The following is a 15375-nucleotide window of genomic DNA, read 5'->3' as shown; positions in this document are numbered from 1 at the left end:
GCTAGCCCGGGGCTACCAGATTTATACGGGCTACTCATTTTTCCAGTTTGATAGCCTTGGTGGAAAAATAGTGCAAAAATAACCATCACAAACAATATTGAACTGTGCTGAAACCGCAGAGTTTTCTTAGACCCACAGAGGTCGGAACAGGATGAGCAGTTTAGCCCGTATGGCCTAAGTTGAGATTTGAATGTAGACAAGTATTACCATTAAGCCCAAGTGATGACCCTCATTAAGTTTCTTTTAAAATAACTTGATCTCTCACGCTAATCTTTGTGAATATTTATATTTAATTATTTATACTTTGTTGTTTATGAAGGGAACTGTGACTACTGAGGATATTGAATTTGCAACACACATAGTGTATGGACCACCCCCATCATTGAGTGAAGGTAAGACTGCTGGTTCTTGTATCAAACACTTGAAGTCTCTTGGCCCCTTTTCGCTTGTTCAGTGCCATCAGCAGGTCTGATACTTGTATCAGGCCTGCTTCAGATAAAAAAAAGCAAATATTGGCGCACTTGTCATCGTACCAGACGAAAATACAAGTTGTAGTCAATCAATGATGACGATGAAGTTTCATGTCTTTTTCCTCACTCAGGAGAGGAATACATACGCCCAGTACAGCGCCGAGAGAAGTCTATGTTAGTTCATTGGTGCTATTATCCCGACAGCTACGATACATGGGTACCAGCTGCAGATATCCACGGTGACCCAGAACCAGGGGTCACTTATGATGGGCCTTGGGAAGTAAGTAGTATTGACTGATCAGGGGTGGATTTCATAAAGAGTTAGGACTAGTCTTATCTCGAGTTAGGACCAGTTACTCGTCCTAACTTAGGACTATCCATGCAATTTGTATATCTCCTAGGACTAGTCCTAAGTTAGGACTAGTCCTAACTCTGTATGAAATCGACCCCAGCTCCAATGTAAGAAGTTATATCCATTAGCAGAAATCGTTATTGGACATTTGGTTTTATTCTATACAGCTGAAAGACTGCTGCAGAGTTTTATTGTGAAGTAAAGAATTGAAGACATCACAATTATATCACTCTCCATGTTTTACTAAATACCACTGAAATTTTCAATGAATAAAGTTCAATTATGCAGTAATTTGTATTTTAACCTAACACTGATGTGTCCTAAGCACTGTATACTCATCACTTTCCCAAGTTCTATGAAAACAATCCACAAGGAAATCACTCAGGTGGGATTCGCACCTACGACCTTATCGCTAGAGCACTAAACTAACGAGCTATCCCAATGGCTAGAGGCAGTTCAAACCCTTGGCAGCGGGTACCGCATCGGTTTATTTGTTCAGCAAAAGTAAATCTTTGCCATACTAGCATGATTTGATAGCCAGACACTATCCACTCATGACAGCGGACACAAACTCCCGACCTCCCTTCTTGTGTTTAATTATTCTGTATATCTGTGGGTGTTTATATATATTAATTTTTTAATTTCAATTTTTAATATTCTTATAATTATTTTGTTATGCGCTTGTGTACATGTTATGGAATGGGCGCAATATAAATGAATAAATTATTATTATTATTTGTCACCCTGTGTGTCACCCTTTGTGTCATCCTCCCCTCAGGTAAATGCTAAGTGGGTGCTTGACTTGGAGGAGTTCAACGAGTGGATGAATGAAGAAGATTATGAAATATATGAAGATGTGAGTATCTAGAAGCTTGGACCAAATGAGTCCGAGAGAATTTGGAGTTTACTTTTGATTGAAAAGAAAAGGCAACAATGGAAATTGTCTCTTAAGTATATGGTAGTTGTAGCCCTATATAGGACTCTTTCTCTGTACACAGTCACTGTAGTACAATACGAAAGTGTAAGGCCGCCAGGGCTAATGGTAGTTGGAGCTTTAATAAAAATATTTCTGACTTTACTGTCAAAAATGTACTTTTGAATGATATCAACAGATTGACAAGTTATTTTGTTACTTTATACAACAGGGTGATGCAAAGGAAGTCGTTAATATTGGATCTGGGAACATGAGGAGAAAAGTCTACCCAACGAAGCAAGTGTCGGATGAGGTATTTGAATAAGAACTGACCTGAACTGACCTGACCCTACCTGACCTAACCTGACATGTTGTTGTTAATCAATTTTAGGTTTGCATATTTGCATGTGGCTCACAAAGATAAATGAAAGAGTTTTTCTTCTGAGCTTGCGTTAATCTCTGAATCTAATATGTCTGCGTTCAATTTAAAAAAGGATTTTAAAAACACTTAAGATTAATCTGAGAAAATAGTATTACATGTAGCTGTTGCAAACTTCTTATTAACCTGAAGGACCAATGGTATAAATGCAAAACATAGTAAATTAACTGATGTTTCGACCCAAGCAGATTCTTTCTTAAAGAACTAATCTGTGAACAACTTCATTTAAATAGTCTTAGATGAAACTGTGTTATACTTGCAGCTTGAATATATAAAGGACAAGACGTCGATCAAACCTCCTTATCATACTTACTTTTTCTTTAGCTTTCTTTATACCGACGCATTGCATCTTTGTAAAATGTGCTTTATAAGTCTTATTTTTTATATTATTATTATTATTATTATTATTATTATTATTATTATTATTATTATTATAATGCGAATGCGATTTGAATTTTGACATCACAAATTCGCAACAAATAGTTTGTATCAGTTGACTTGTGCTCAACTCCTGTGCAAAATTCACTTCAGAAACAGCCATGTGATGTCAAAGCTCGTTCGCCTTTTCAGGAAGTATGAACCAGGCTTTGCGCACTACGAACTCAATTATTTCTCTGTTTCCATGGTTACATAGCATGCGCACAGTCCGGATGTTGACAGGAGAGAAAAGCGAGGAGCTGCCGGGAAGAAGAGAAAACGATCTCCATCTCCAACCTCAGACAAGAGGAAAAAGAAACCGTAAGTCAGCTCATTAAAAGATTAAAAAAGCGAAGTCAACTTATTTTTACCTTTATCTTTGCACAAGTCTAATAACTGTATGGGTTTAGCCAATCTCCTGCCAAGTTAATAAGTAGTTATTTTAAGAAAACCACATATTAAATCTGATTCTCTCTGTCCTCTTTAATAGCTGATGTTAGTAGAAAAAGAAAGTTAACATCGAGCTATAAAGCAACTCAATTAGATTTTTGAAGTCTTATCATCTATAAAACTGTATCTGTAGAATGATGTATAACCCATGGGTAGATTAGGAGTTACACTCCAATGACTATCTCCCCTTGCTAGATAGTATCTGACTACAGATGGATAGTTGATAACACATCAATGAGCCATTGCTCTCAGATTCCTTGGCCTGTCTCCTACACTGAAACCCCGCACACATCGTCAAAATGATCACTGTATCCTACATCCACTACATGAGAACACTGTAGGATTCACAAGTAACTTCACAACTGTTTCTAGAGTCTCAGAATTTTCTTAAAGTTCAACTGTTTTCTTATTAATGTGAATAGAGGACGGAGTCCTGCTCCTATTATGAAGAAACGGATCCCAAGAGATGAGGAGCCTGAAGATCTGACTAAAGACATGGATAATCCTTCAGTCATACCAGCTGTAGAAGAGGTCCAACTACCCAAGATAGGTGCGTCAACTTGTATAATTTCCTTTCGCCAAAGGGCAATGGTTTTTTATTTATTTTTATTCAGGGTCGTTGTCGCACATAACTTGGATGGATTTTCAGATTTGTCTAGGAGAATTTTTTAAGGCAATTTTTCCTTGTTCGACCCAACATTATTTCAAAATCAGTATCCCATGTGGTTTATTGCTTGACATTTTCTAAGATGTTTGGTTATCAAGGAAAAGATGATTCAAGATATACAAACCTGAAAGCTTTTCCAGTTGCACAATATATTTTAAATAAACTGCATAGTTTGTGTCAGACTGTTCAACATATCAAGCCTTATTGTAGAAGTAAACTAAAATATTTGGAAAAGCCAGTGATTTGCAATTTGTCTTTGATAGTAATAGCTCTTGACTGTTTGATGTCTTTGAATGATGTATAACCCATGGGTAGATTAGGAGTTAAACTCCAATGACTATCTCCCCTTGCTAGATAGTATCTGACTACACACATCAAACAGACAGATTTTAAACCTTAGCAGAAAAGATCCACATGGGTCTAATTTCGATTTTAGTGATACTTTACATTCCCATATTAGTAAGTTGTAAAGTCTGGTCTAAGAATGAATGAGACAGAGGGTTATTATTTAACCAACCTTTGCTCAGACAAGAGGGTCAAAGACAGAATATAGCATTGAATAGACATGTTCCTATATTTCCCATGTAAACATAGAATTTATAGCTCTAAAACAAAATCATGTATTTCTAATAGTTTTCCTGGCATTTTTTTCCTAAAAATAACAGTGCAAAAAAACCAACAAGATTATTAATGTCTGTGTGTATGTTGATTATTATAGTTTTGTTTGTACATGTCAATTTAAAGCATGCAGTTATTTGAACATTATTGTCATTTGCTGTTTATATTTATTTAGTTTCAAGTCGAAGTGGTCGTGACACAGAGTTACAGCCAATCAAAGGAGGATCCTTACAGGAGATGGATGATCTACAAGATGAATCTCAAGATAAGGTAAGACATTGAGCTTTCTTATCAACGTAAACATCTTAGAGAATAAAGTAATGGTGTGTGTTGCTAGAATGATGTATAAACCCATGGGTAGATTAGGAGTTAAACTCCAATGACTATCTCCCCTTGCTAGATAGTATCTGACTACAGACACACTCAAACATTTTCAAATTATCTTTATTTTCCTTTTGCCATTTTTTTTTTTACCCTCTGGATTTATAAATAATGGAGTAATATCTCCCTGCAGTGGTAATCATTCACTGTTTCAAAATTTAAGTCATCAAAAGTTCCTATTTGTACAAATATCTGATATCTGATAAATTTGTCTCTATTTTGTCTTACTAAAGCTGAATGGTGAACCAGTAGCTTTAAAGGCAGTGGACACTATTGGTAACTACTCAAAATAATTATTAGCATAAAACCTTTCTTGATTACGGGTAATGGGGAGAGGTTGATGGTGTAAAACATTGTGAGAAACGGCTCCCTCTGAAGTGACTTAGTTTTCGAGAAAGAAGTAATTTTCCACGAATTTGATTTAAAGACCTCAGATCTAGAATTTGAGGTCTCGAAATCAAGCATCTGAAAGCACACAACTTTGTATGACAAGGGTGTTTTTTTCTTTCATTATTATCTCGCAACTTCGACGACCGATTGAGGTCAAATTTTCACAGGTTTGTTATTTTATGCATATGTTGAGATACACCAACTGTGAAGGCTAGTCTTTGACAATTACCAATAGTGTCCAGTGTCTTCAAATGTATCTCTTACATGTCTTAATAAAGCTGAATGGTGAACCAGCAACCCTCAATGTATCTTTATAATGTCTACAGCTGAATGGTGAAACAAGCAGCCTTCACTGTATTTCTATTATGTCTTACTAAAGCTGAATGGTGAACCAGCAACTTGAAATGTATTTTCATTATGTCTCAATAAAGCTGAATAATGAACCAGTAACCTCAATTGTATTTCCATTATATCTTCCTACAGCTGAATGGTGAACCAGCAGCCTTAGTGACAGGTGCAGAGCTAGAAGAGAAAGAGAAACAAACCCCAGACACCCAGGAAGAACAAGTGACTGAACAAACCCACCACATCATCGTACCAAGCTACTCTGCATGGTTTGATTATAACAGTCTCCATGCCATCGAAAGAAGAGCACTACCGGAGTTCTTCAACGCCAAGAATAAATCCAAGTCTCCTGAAGTGTAAGTTTATCATTTCAAGATTGGAAATAAAAAATGTTAGATTAAGGGAGGCTGGATGCTAATCAAGATTATTGCAGATCAAGTTATAAATGAAACCTAATCCTCTGCTAGAAGATCTAAGATTGACCTTAAAACGTTTAACAATCTTAATGGGCGACTTTTGGGACGCTTGGTGGCAGCAGACTTACCAAGTAAATCCGTTGCTCTCAGTAATGTGCGCATGCTCATAACTACGTGAGCCACAGGAATTACCTGGTAAGTCTGCTGCCACCTAGCATTTCAAAGTCTCCCATTGCTATACACCTCTCTTAATATGTATGCATGACGTCATAATTCTTACCCAAAATGAGGCTATGGGTGCACGTCCCCCATCACTTGCAGTGGCTGCGCCCATCGCCTCGTTTTGGATTAGCATTGTGACGTACCTCATGCATAAATATTAAGAAAGGCGTATAAGTGTGATGTGACAACACACCATATTGATGTTGACAACTCATCTTAAGTTGAATCTTAGTGCTTTGCAGAATTGAGCCTAATGCTCGTTGTTGAATTTAAGCATTGCTTAATGAAATTACTTTCTCAGGGTTTATTTGTGGCAAAATATTGATAGCATATTCAAAACTCATTTCTGCTCAATAAGAATTTTCTGGGGACTACATAAATCGGGCATTATTGTGGAAGTGAAAATACAATGTTGTTGGGAAAGCCAGTGATTTGCAATTGTCTTTAACGGGAATATCTCATAATTGTTTGGTGTCGTAGAATGATGTATAACCCTTGGGTAGATTAGGAGTTAAACTCCAATGACTATCTCCCCTTGCTAGATAGTATCTGACTACAGACATCAAACAGACAGATCAGTGTCGAAGTCGCGACTATTGATTGCTAGGTTGAGTTACGACTGTCGCTTTTCAAATATCTGTTTTACCGCGCTGCCACGACTACTACAAAAAAGTCAAATATTTGCTCCGTGCACTGCATTCGTCGCTCACACGACTATGCACTTGCAAAAGATGGAATAATTCTCTGGGGTTTTCCTCCAACATCTATAACTGAAGCATCATTCCTTGTCTTCCCTCCATGGTTTTCTTGGCTAATAAATTGGTTAAGTTCTCTTCCCTTGGAATCCTTGACTTCACAACCCAAATCAATAAATTAAAATAAAGAGTTTCATACCATTTTATCTTGACAGATTCATGGCATATCGTAACTTCATGATTGACACTTACCGCCTGAACCCAACGGAGTATCTCACCTTCACAGCGTGTCGAAGGAACCTTGCAGGAGATGTGTGTGCTATTATGAGGTATGAAGCCACTATAACTTAACCTCATACTAAAATAGGCAATTCTACAAAGAAGTTGAGCATTATTATTATTTTTTTTTTATTTTACATATTTTTTTTTGCTTTTCCCTGCTGTGTTTATTTACATCAACTTTAGGTTATTAATAAAATGTTAATTTCAAACAAATTAGACTGAACATATATTATGTTTGCACTGAATGCTAATATTGAGTAGCAACTGATGGTTGTTGATCTGCCGCATTTTGTATTGCATTGTAATCTTTTATACAAAGGAAATAATTCACTTGATTTGTTTAACTCTACGTGTGTGTCTGTAGAATGATGTATAACCCTTGGGTAGATTAGGAGTTAAGCTCCAATGACTATCTCCCCTTGCTAGATAGTATCTGACTACGATAGACATATTTACTGGAAAACATTCATTGTTTGTTTTATATAACATCCAAGTAGATCTTTGTCATTTTGATTGGAGGATACAACTTTCAAAACAAACAAAGCGCAGGCCTTCAATTTGTAATTGTGAAATTACACTCGTTTCTTTTGGGTCGGCCTGTGTGATTCAACAGTAACAATGTGCGTTCTGTAAATCTATTTTGAGACACGCAGACGCCGAATGATGTGTGTGCCTTGCAGTAACACTGCTGCGTTACCAAAGACACGCGCACGCAGTGATGTTTTTACTCAGCATGCAATAGTACTTTTAGGATGGAACGAAAAATGCACGGTGAGTAACGTAGCGTGCAATTGTACTTTTATTTGCTATCACGTGACGGACAATCCTCCAATCAAATGGCAAGGATCTGCTTGGGTGTTTTATAATAAGAGTTTATGGAGGGTTCTCTAGTTTCAGCCTATCCATGGATGACAATAGTACACTCATAGTTAGAATACTTAATGACGTACAATATTTCACTTTGATCTTCCTGTATCTTAAAGGGTTCATGCATTCCTTGAGCAGTGGGGTCTCGTCAACTACCAGGTAGATGCTGAGAACCGAGCAGCACCTATGGGTCCTCCACCTACATCTCACTTCCATGTATTAGCAGATACCCCATCAGGTTTACAACCCATGCAACCTGCCAAACCACAGCAGGTCAGTTCACTTCTTAACGTTTTGTGTCTTCATCAGGGGTGCGTTTTGGCGGTCCTAACCAATAACTGTTTCAGTTGAACTTGCCATTGGTTATCACTGTCCATTGACCGAAACAGTTATTGCCTACAACTGCGAAAGCGCATCCCTGGTATGTGATTTTCCTGATCTCGGGTTTTTTCAAAATATCTATGAGACCAAAATTGTCTTGAAAGAAGTAAACCAATCACCAAAGGGAGAAAGAAATAGTCCATGTTGTATCTGAATGCATATTCTTTCAACTCTGGTGATTAACAGAGTCTGTAAAGGGAGGGCCGAGGTCTAGAATATGGGGGAACCTAGGTAAGCTAGGTAAGCAAGGCAGTTACAGAAATAATTACATTTGTCAATTTTTTTCTGGCTTATAGTCAAATGTATTTTGTTTGAAAAAAGTGTTCTGGATTGGTTCAACTCTACGTGTGTATCTGTAGAATGATGTATAACCCTTGGGTAGATTAGGAGTTAAGCTCCAATGACTATCTCCCCTTGCTAGATAGTATCTGACTACAGACAGACATATGCTTTTATATGAAATCAAATGTGTGTTCTCTTAAAATTGTTCCGTAGTCACGCAACACATCAAAGATGTCTGCGCCCAGGGTGGCTTCAAAATGCAGAGCAAGCTAGCGCTCTAGTCAATATATATAGCTCTATGGCCAGATCTGACTATTTTCTTTTATCCTTATTCTTTTATCTTATCCTTAAATCTGGTTTGAGGGTTGAACTGCCTCTCTTAGGAAAATATCCTTGGAACAACATTTTATTGTAAAAGGGCCATATTATTTCAATTTTGCCACTTTACGGAATTGTAAAATTTGTGATCCAAATGAAAGTGTTTTATTTGACATGATGTTTTGTTTTGTTTGTGTTAAGTCTGCCTCTCAACAAGTGGCTACCCTTGGAGAAAAGGGCTCAAACAAAGACGCTAAACCTAGTGACTTGCAAAACTTTGGACTTCGGAGTGATCTGTATGCCTCCAAGAAACAACATGCTAAGGTAAGCTTTCAACAAGAGTGGGGTCCAATTCCTTGTTTCTGCTAAATGCAATATGATAATCATAGTCCTGGGCTGGGCAGCTGTGGCACTCAGCAGCAGAGTGCATTGGTTGGGCGGCTCTACGTCCCCCCCTGATGGATCAAGAGAATGATGATGATGATGATGATGATGATGATGATGATGATGATAATCACTCTCCGCATTTTGATGCTAGCTGTGTAAGAGAAGATTGCTTAGTAACATGAAGTACCCAAAAGCATAAGCAAAATTTCTTCGCTTACCTATGAAATGTTATTTTTAAGTGCTGATTTTCCAGTTAACTTTTTCGCTTACAGTAAACACAGCCATGAAATCAGGCCCTTGGGTGTCATTCAATCATCTGACACAAGAGAATAAAAAATAAATAAATTCAAAATTCAGTAGAAAGATTCCTTTTCAATTTTGTCAAACAGTTGAGGAGAACTCAATTATTCATCAAACATATTTGTGTTCAAATATTGATTTGAAAGATGAAATCTACTTGCATTGCTTTGGAAAAGCCAGTGATTTGCAGTTTGTATTCAATAACAGAAATATCTCATCACTGTTTTGATGTCGTAGAATGATGTATAACCCTTGGGTAGATTAGGAGTTAAACTCCAATGACTATCTCCCCTTGCTAGATAGTATCTGACTACAGACATCAAACAGATGGATTTTAAACCTAAGCAGAATAGATCCACATGAGTCTGATTAGGATTTCAATTGGACTTTGTCATACAGGGATGAGATTGTTCAGACTTTTGGCTGAATTCAGACGACTTTTTATGTCGGCCTGGTGGAGAAAAACAGACAACATTTTTTTCCACAAATAAAGAAATCCTGCTCATTGGTCTACTCCTCTAGTGCTTTGGATACTGTTTCCAAAAGCTCCTTGGAATCTATAACCCCAGGGGCTACCAAACGGTAGAAATGGCATCATTTCAACATACCTTTGAACTTGTATCCAAGTTTCAGACTTTTTAGTTAATAATGACTCGCACCCCTGGTCATACGATGATCAGAGCATACTGATCGAATAGATGAGTTTATACCATCGGTTCTTTTTGAGCCGCTACAACAACGATTTATTAAAGAGAATGAAATTATTTATACTCGATACAATTATTACATGATTGCAATGGTTAAACTCTTATATTAATTTTGGTTTTACCGTTACATCGATGTGTGTTAGCACTGTATACTCAGTACTCTCCCAAGTTGTGTTTTAAAAATCACAGGCACATTACTCGGTTGGGATTCAAATCCAAGACCTAAACCCTTATACTTTACTGTGGTCCTCTTTTCAGGGTAAATCCGCCTCAGCCAGCGTGACTAAGGACTGGACGGATCAAGAAACACTTCTTCTCCTAGAAGCTCTTGAGATGTATCGAGATGATTGGAATAAGGTCTCGGAGCATGTCGGCTCAAGGACTCAAGATGAATGCATCTTACACTTCTTGAGACTTCCTATTGAGGATAGTTACTTGGAAGATGGACCTAATGCACTAGGTAAGAAGGAGGAATACTTTATATCTTATTCTAAAAGACTTCAATTTGTAGATTGAAATCAGAAGCTTACTGGGTTGAAACTGTGTATTGGCAGTCAATGAATTTCATTCTTGAAGAGGCACAGCAATTTCCCTCTAGTTAGGGGCACTACTGTTAGGAAAGGGTAATTTGTTTTGGGACTTTTCAAAGGGCACCAAAGCAAACGCACAGGGCACCACGGCAATCGCTGTGGGTTTATTAAAGGCCTGTATTGGTACCTATCATCGTGTGGAACGGCTCCGTCGTAAGGTTCCATCATAATCTGTGAGAAAATGTAGGTTTCTAATATGATTTCAAAGTTGTTTTTCAATTTTTTTATTTGTTATACATTTTTTTGTGGGGTATTCTGTGGAGGCCTACTTTGTTCATATTAACTTATTATCACAAAAAAATACAATGTGCATCAAGAGTTACTAAATATGAATTCATATTTTTTAAAGGGTACATGTTTGTAATTTTGTTGATTCTCTGTTTTTATTTCCCACTGTACAGGACCTCTAAGCTACCAACCTATCCCCTTCAGTCAGTCTGGTAACCCGTTAATGAGCACAGTGGCTTTTCTTGCATCAGCAGTTGATCCTAGGGTGGCTAGTGCAGCAGCAAAAGCAGCTATTGGTGAGTGTCAATCCAGCCATCCACACAAAGCTATGAGTTCCAGAATGAGGCTTGTATGTAAATAGTCTGGTGCCTCTGTCTTAGTCCTACCATCTTGGATATTCCATCAAACAAAGCTATGAGATTCAGAATGTGTCGTAGAATGATGTATAACCCTTGGGTAGATTAGGAGCTATGCTCCAATGACTATCTCCCCTTGCTAGATAGTATCTGACTACAGACTACTGACAACAAATAGTTTTCGTCTCAGTGAGATAAAATTATATTAGCATGGACAAAGAATTAACTTGACTCTCCTTAAAAGGTTGCTCTGTCATTTCACTTTTTTTTTCTCAAAAACTTGACGACTATTGAGGCTGAAACTTCTACGAGTAAATTATATTACATATATCATCATTCAGAGTGAGTAGGGATTCATGTCATGGCCACAAATTTGATCCAAATTATAAGTTCTAAAGTTTATAAAGATCTGGCTTAAAGAGCCATTAAAAGGTTGTAGTGTATCACTTAAATGTTTTAAAGCTTCCTCAATAAATCTTCTATCTGATCATCAATAATTTCAGAGGAGTTTAGCAAGATGAAAGAAGAGGTCCCTACAGCTCTAGTCCAGACCCATATCAAGCGTATCGAAGACTCTGCCCGAGCCGGTATGAATACAGATAATCATTTACTTGATGCTAGCGGAATCGCTGGAACCATCCCCGAGCCTGAGAGACAAGAGGAGGGAGGAGAGGGAGCTAAAACAGATGGAGTAGAAGGAGGTAACGAGGGCGCTGGGACCAACAAAGAAACCACTGATAAGGTACTACTAATATTTCTTGTTTGTATTAACTTGCGAGTTGAGAAAATAGAATTAGCTGTTGCAAACTGCTTACCAACCAAAAGGACCTATGGTATAAAAGCAAAAAAAATAGTTAATGGCCTGGGCCCAATTTCATAGCGCTGCTTAGCGGCTGATTTTGTGCTTACTGTGCAATTTCTATTTCATAGCGGTGCTAACCGTAAGCACACGAAAAGGCATGCTAACCTTCCGGTGCTTACCGCACAAAAATAAATGACGTCACAATGCAAATCCACGGTAAACACGCAATATGGCCGCCCAATTTTTCTGCTAACCTGTGAAATACACTAAGGCTTAAGCAAATTTTTCTGCTACAGTAAGCACGCAAATTTGCTTACTGTTAAGCAGCGCTATGAAATTGGGCCCTGATGTTTTCGACCTTAGCAGCTTGTGAGTTGAATACCCTTTTGTGGTCTGTTAACACTATTGATCACACAAACAAAACAAGACAACTCCATAAACAGATTTCTTAGATGGGAGGGTGATGCCTTGAGCTTGAGTGAGTGTGTTGTAAGACGATGGTAGTTGTAACTACATGCTGATGATTATTAGGAAGTGTTGATAAACGAGGCGGTGTCACCTAAAGCAACAATGCTTGAATTGTCTAGTGTTGAAATAACTGTGTTTGAGTCCTGAGCCTTTCCTAGTGTAGCTGCCTATGGGGTTTCCCTGGTAGCTTGGATTAGTCCAGGAAACTGTTTAATCCTCTTGTTAAAAAATAGAGTATCCTGAAAGCAACCACAAGACCACCAGTGGTTTAAAGATCTACCCCCCCCCCAACCCTACGACCACAACCACAATCACCACCAAACTCAACAAATGTTGACAAACAATCAAGAGAAGGGTACAACATTTCATGATTCTATTTAAACTCTTATGCAAAATTTGCTTGTTTCTGGAAGTTAAACCTGCGACCGCCGGGTTACGTGGCACTCCTATACCAACTGAGCTAATTAGCGATATGTTGGTGGTCTCTTTATTTTGTATTTAAAGCCACTGACCCCCAGAAAGCTAACAAATATCTTTGTTCCAGGGCAAACAGTTTGTCAGTACAGCCAATATTGATAACTTAGAATTCAGATATTACTGATGTTGTAATTTCAACGCAAAGTCCCTTAACTGTCATTATTTTTGTTCAGGTTCAAACTTTAGAAAGTTTGTCAGTCATTGATAACTAAGAAATTATCGTATACCAAAGCTGCAGTTGTCCAGAGATGGTGTCGGTAAGAAGCGCCCTCGCTCACCATCATCATCAATAATGTACCCTATTATTAGTATAAACAGGGCACGTCATTAGATGTAGTTGATAGTTTGTCCTGATGACTGTTGTAACAAACACCTTGATTGTTTGTCAAGAGCTGTGGGATTTCCCCTGAAGCACCCTCCGTCATCTAGAAGGAGTCTAAGAGACAGAGAGAGGCAGTCAGTTCTCCTGGTTAGACCTACCCACAGGAAAGTAAAGCCATTGACCCCCAGGAAGTTAAAAGCCAATGTTGACTGAAACTCAGTGTGACGTCCAGTTTCTCTAAAAGTCTTAATATTCAGAGGAAATGGTTGTTTAGGAACCAATTATTGATGGCCAAGAGCACATTACCACACAGAGTCCAAAATGTGCTGTGTTTGTCGGCTGTTTTTCTGTATGGTGGTTATCACATTTATTACACTTCTTTAGTACCGGTAAATATTTTAAAATGGTATGTTGCACATTAGTGAGAGGACAACCTACAGTTGCAATGTTGGCTGGTAAACTGTTTTTGCTTAGCTGGGTTGATTTGGGTTAAGCAGCTTTATGAAATCGCTCCAGTATCTGCTGCATGGTATTATTTTTAATTTGTTTGTGCTGGCAACAAACCGTCAAAGGCGGCTAGCATTGTGACCTGTTGGTCTAAAGATACTTGGGTAGAGAATATGACAAAGAAGTGTCGGGTTTAGATGTGGGAGGAAAACCCTAAATTAGGAAAAACACACATGATCAGGGAGGGACTTAAGAACCCAATTCACATGTAAGACACTAGTCCTGGATTTAAACTGGGATTTGCGGAGGTGAAAAGCAAGGGAGGAAACAATTAAGCTTAACTGAATTAGGAACTAGGAACTAGCTGTTGACTGTACACAGTTACTGGTTCCCTGAATATAATTAACAATTATAATGTGGAAAGATGATGATGAGTTTAGCCTAAAGTAGCCTGTCCATTATGGGCTAATGGGTACCTCTTTATGACCGCCCTTGGTCTGGGTTGTTGCCCCTTTCAGATACCTAGAGGGGGTGTTTCTTAATGAGGCAAGAAGTAACACCAGCCCCAAGATGGATAGTGTGTTTTCAGGAGTAAGAGATCAGTGATTAATTAAGTAGCTCTGAGTGATGTAGAAGCCACGAAGGTTAAGATACCCTCTACTCTATCAACAAGACATTTTAAGAGCCAATCAGGTTGTTTTAGGACTGAGTTAGGTAAAAAGGACCGCTGTCTTGATGTCGAGCAGTCCATGTGTATTGGAGTCCAAGTAATGCAATAAAGCTGTCCACACGTCTTAAGATTTGTCTGAAGTAATAAACGGGCAAGGTTTTTATTGTTTATTTTAGTCAGATTGTATAGTTATTACTTCAATGCCAGTAGTATGGTATTTTCAAGGCTCACTTTACACCCTTGTAAAAACAGGACAAAATGAACAATCCAATTATACGCCACCTATAAGTTGATAAACCACAGACTGTTCTTTCATTATTTCCCCAAACTCAGTTATAAATTAGCCCATTATTACACCTGTTACCACGTTATGGGTGTCAGACTAAATGTCTATTAAGTAAACCCACGTTTCTGTTGGCCTTGCATGCAATGAGGAGTTAGTGCTGATAGCTATCCCATTCATCTTAGTTAAAACAAAGACAAAATATCCTCTTATGTTTTTCTATCAAATTTTGAAAATTCTAAAAGTTTTTCAGCAGTTGCTTTTCTCTTTTTGAAGAGTCATCCTCATCAGATGTCATTGTTTAATTAATCTAGTTCCGTCTGTGGTTAGGAACAGAAGGCTCCCCTTGCTGAATCCCCTCTGTGACTTCATGAAAGAATGGTTTACTTCGAAGTCACCTCCTCCCTTCCGGTTTACAAATCAGATAAATATA

General features: G+C 38.0%; 1 protein-coding gene across 1 annotated transcript in view; it reads left to right on the top strand.

Annotated features, from left to right (window-relative positions):
- Positions 1-15375, top strand: part of LOC139937085 (SWI/SNF complex subunit SMARCC2-like) — a 31141-nt gene that overhangs the window by 2773 nt on the left and 12993 nt on the right. Inside the window, exons 5-18 of the mRNA XM_071932080.1 lie at positions 320-392; positions 602-750; positions 1601-1678; positions 1968-2048; positions 2809-2912; positions 3464-3591; positions 4502-4596; positions 5581-5798; positions 6991-7104; positions 8041-8197; positions 9107-9229; positions 10558-10759; positions 11291-11413; positions 11977-12215. Of these exons, the coding sequence (XP_071788181.1) occupies positions 320-392; positions 602-750; positions 1601-1678; positions 1968-2048; positions 2809-2912; positions 3464-3591; positions 4502-4596; positions 5581-5798; positions 6991-7104; positions 8041-8197; positions 9107-9229; positions 10558-10759; positions 11291-11413; positions 11977-12215 (1884 nt within the window). The remainder of the gene's footprint in view (positions 1-319; positions 393-601; positions 751-1600; positions 1679-1967; positions 2049-2808; positions 2913-3463; positions 3592-4501; positions 4597-5580; positions 5799-6990; positions 7105-8040; positions 8198-9106; positions 9230-10557; positions 10760-11290; positions 11414-11976; positions 12216-15375) is intronic.

Source organism: Asterias amurensis, chromosome 5, assembly GCF_032118995.1.
Source record: "Asterias amurensis chromosome 5, ASM3211899v1".
NCBI lineage: Eukaryota > Metazoa > Echinodermata > Asteroidea > Forcipulatida > Asteriidae > Asterias > Asterias amurensis.
Note: the sequence above shows the minus strand (reverse complement) of the source record. Positions and strands in the feature narration are given on the sequence as shown.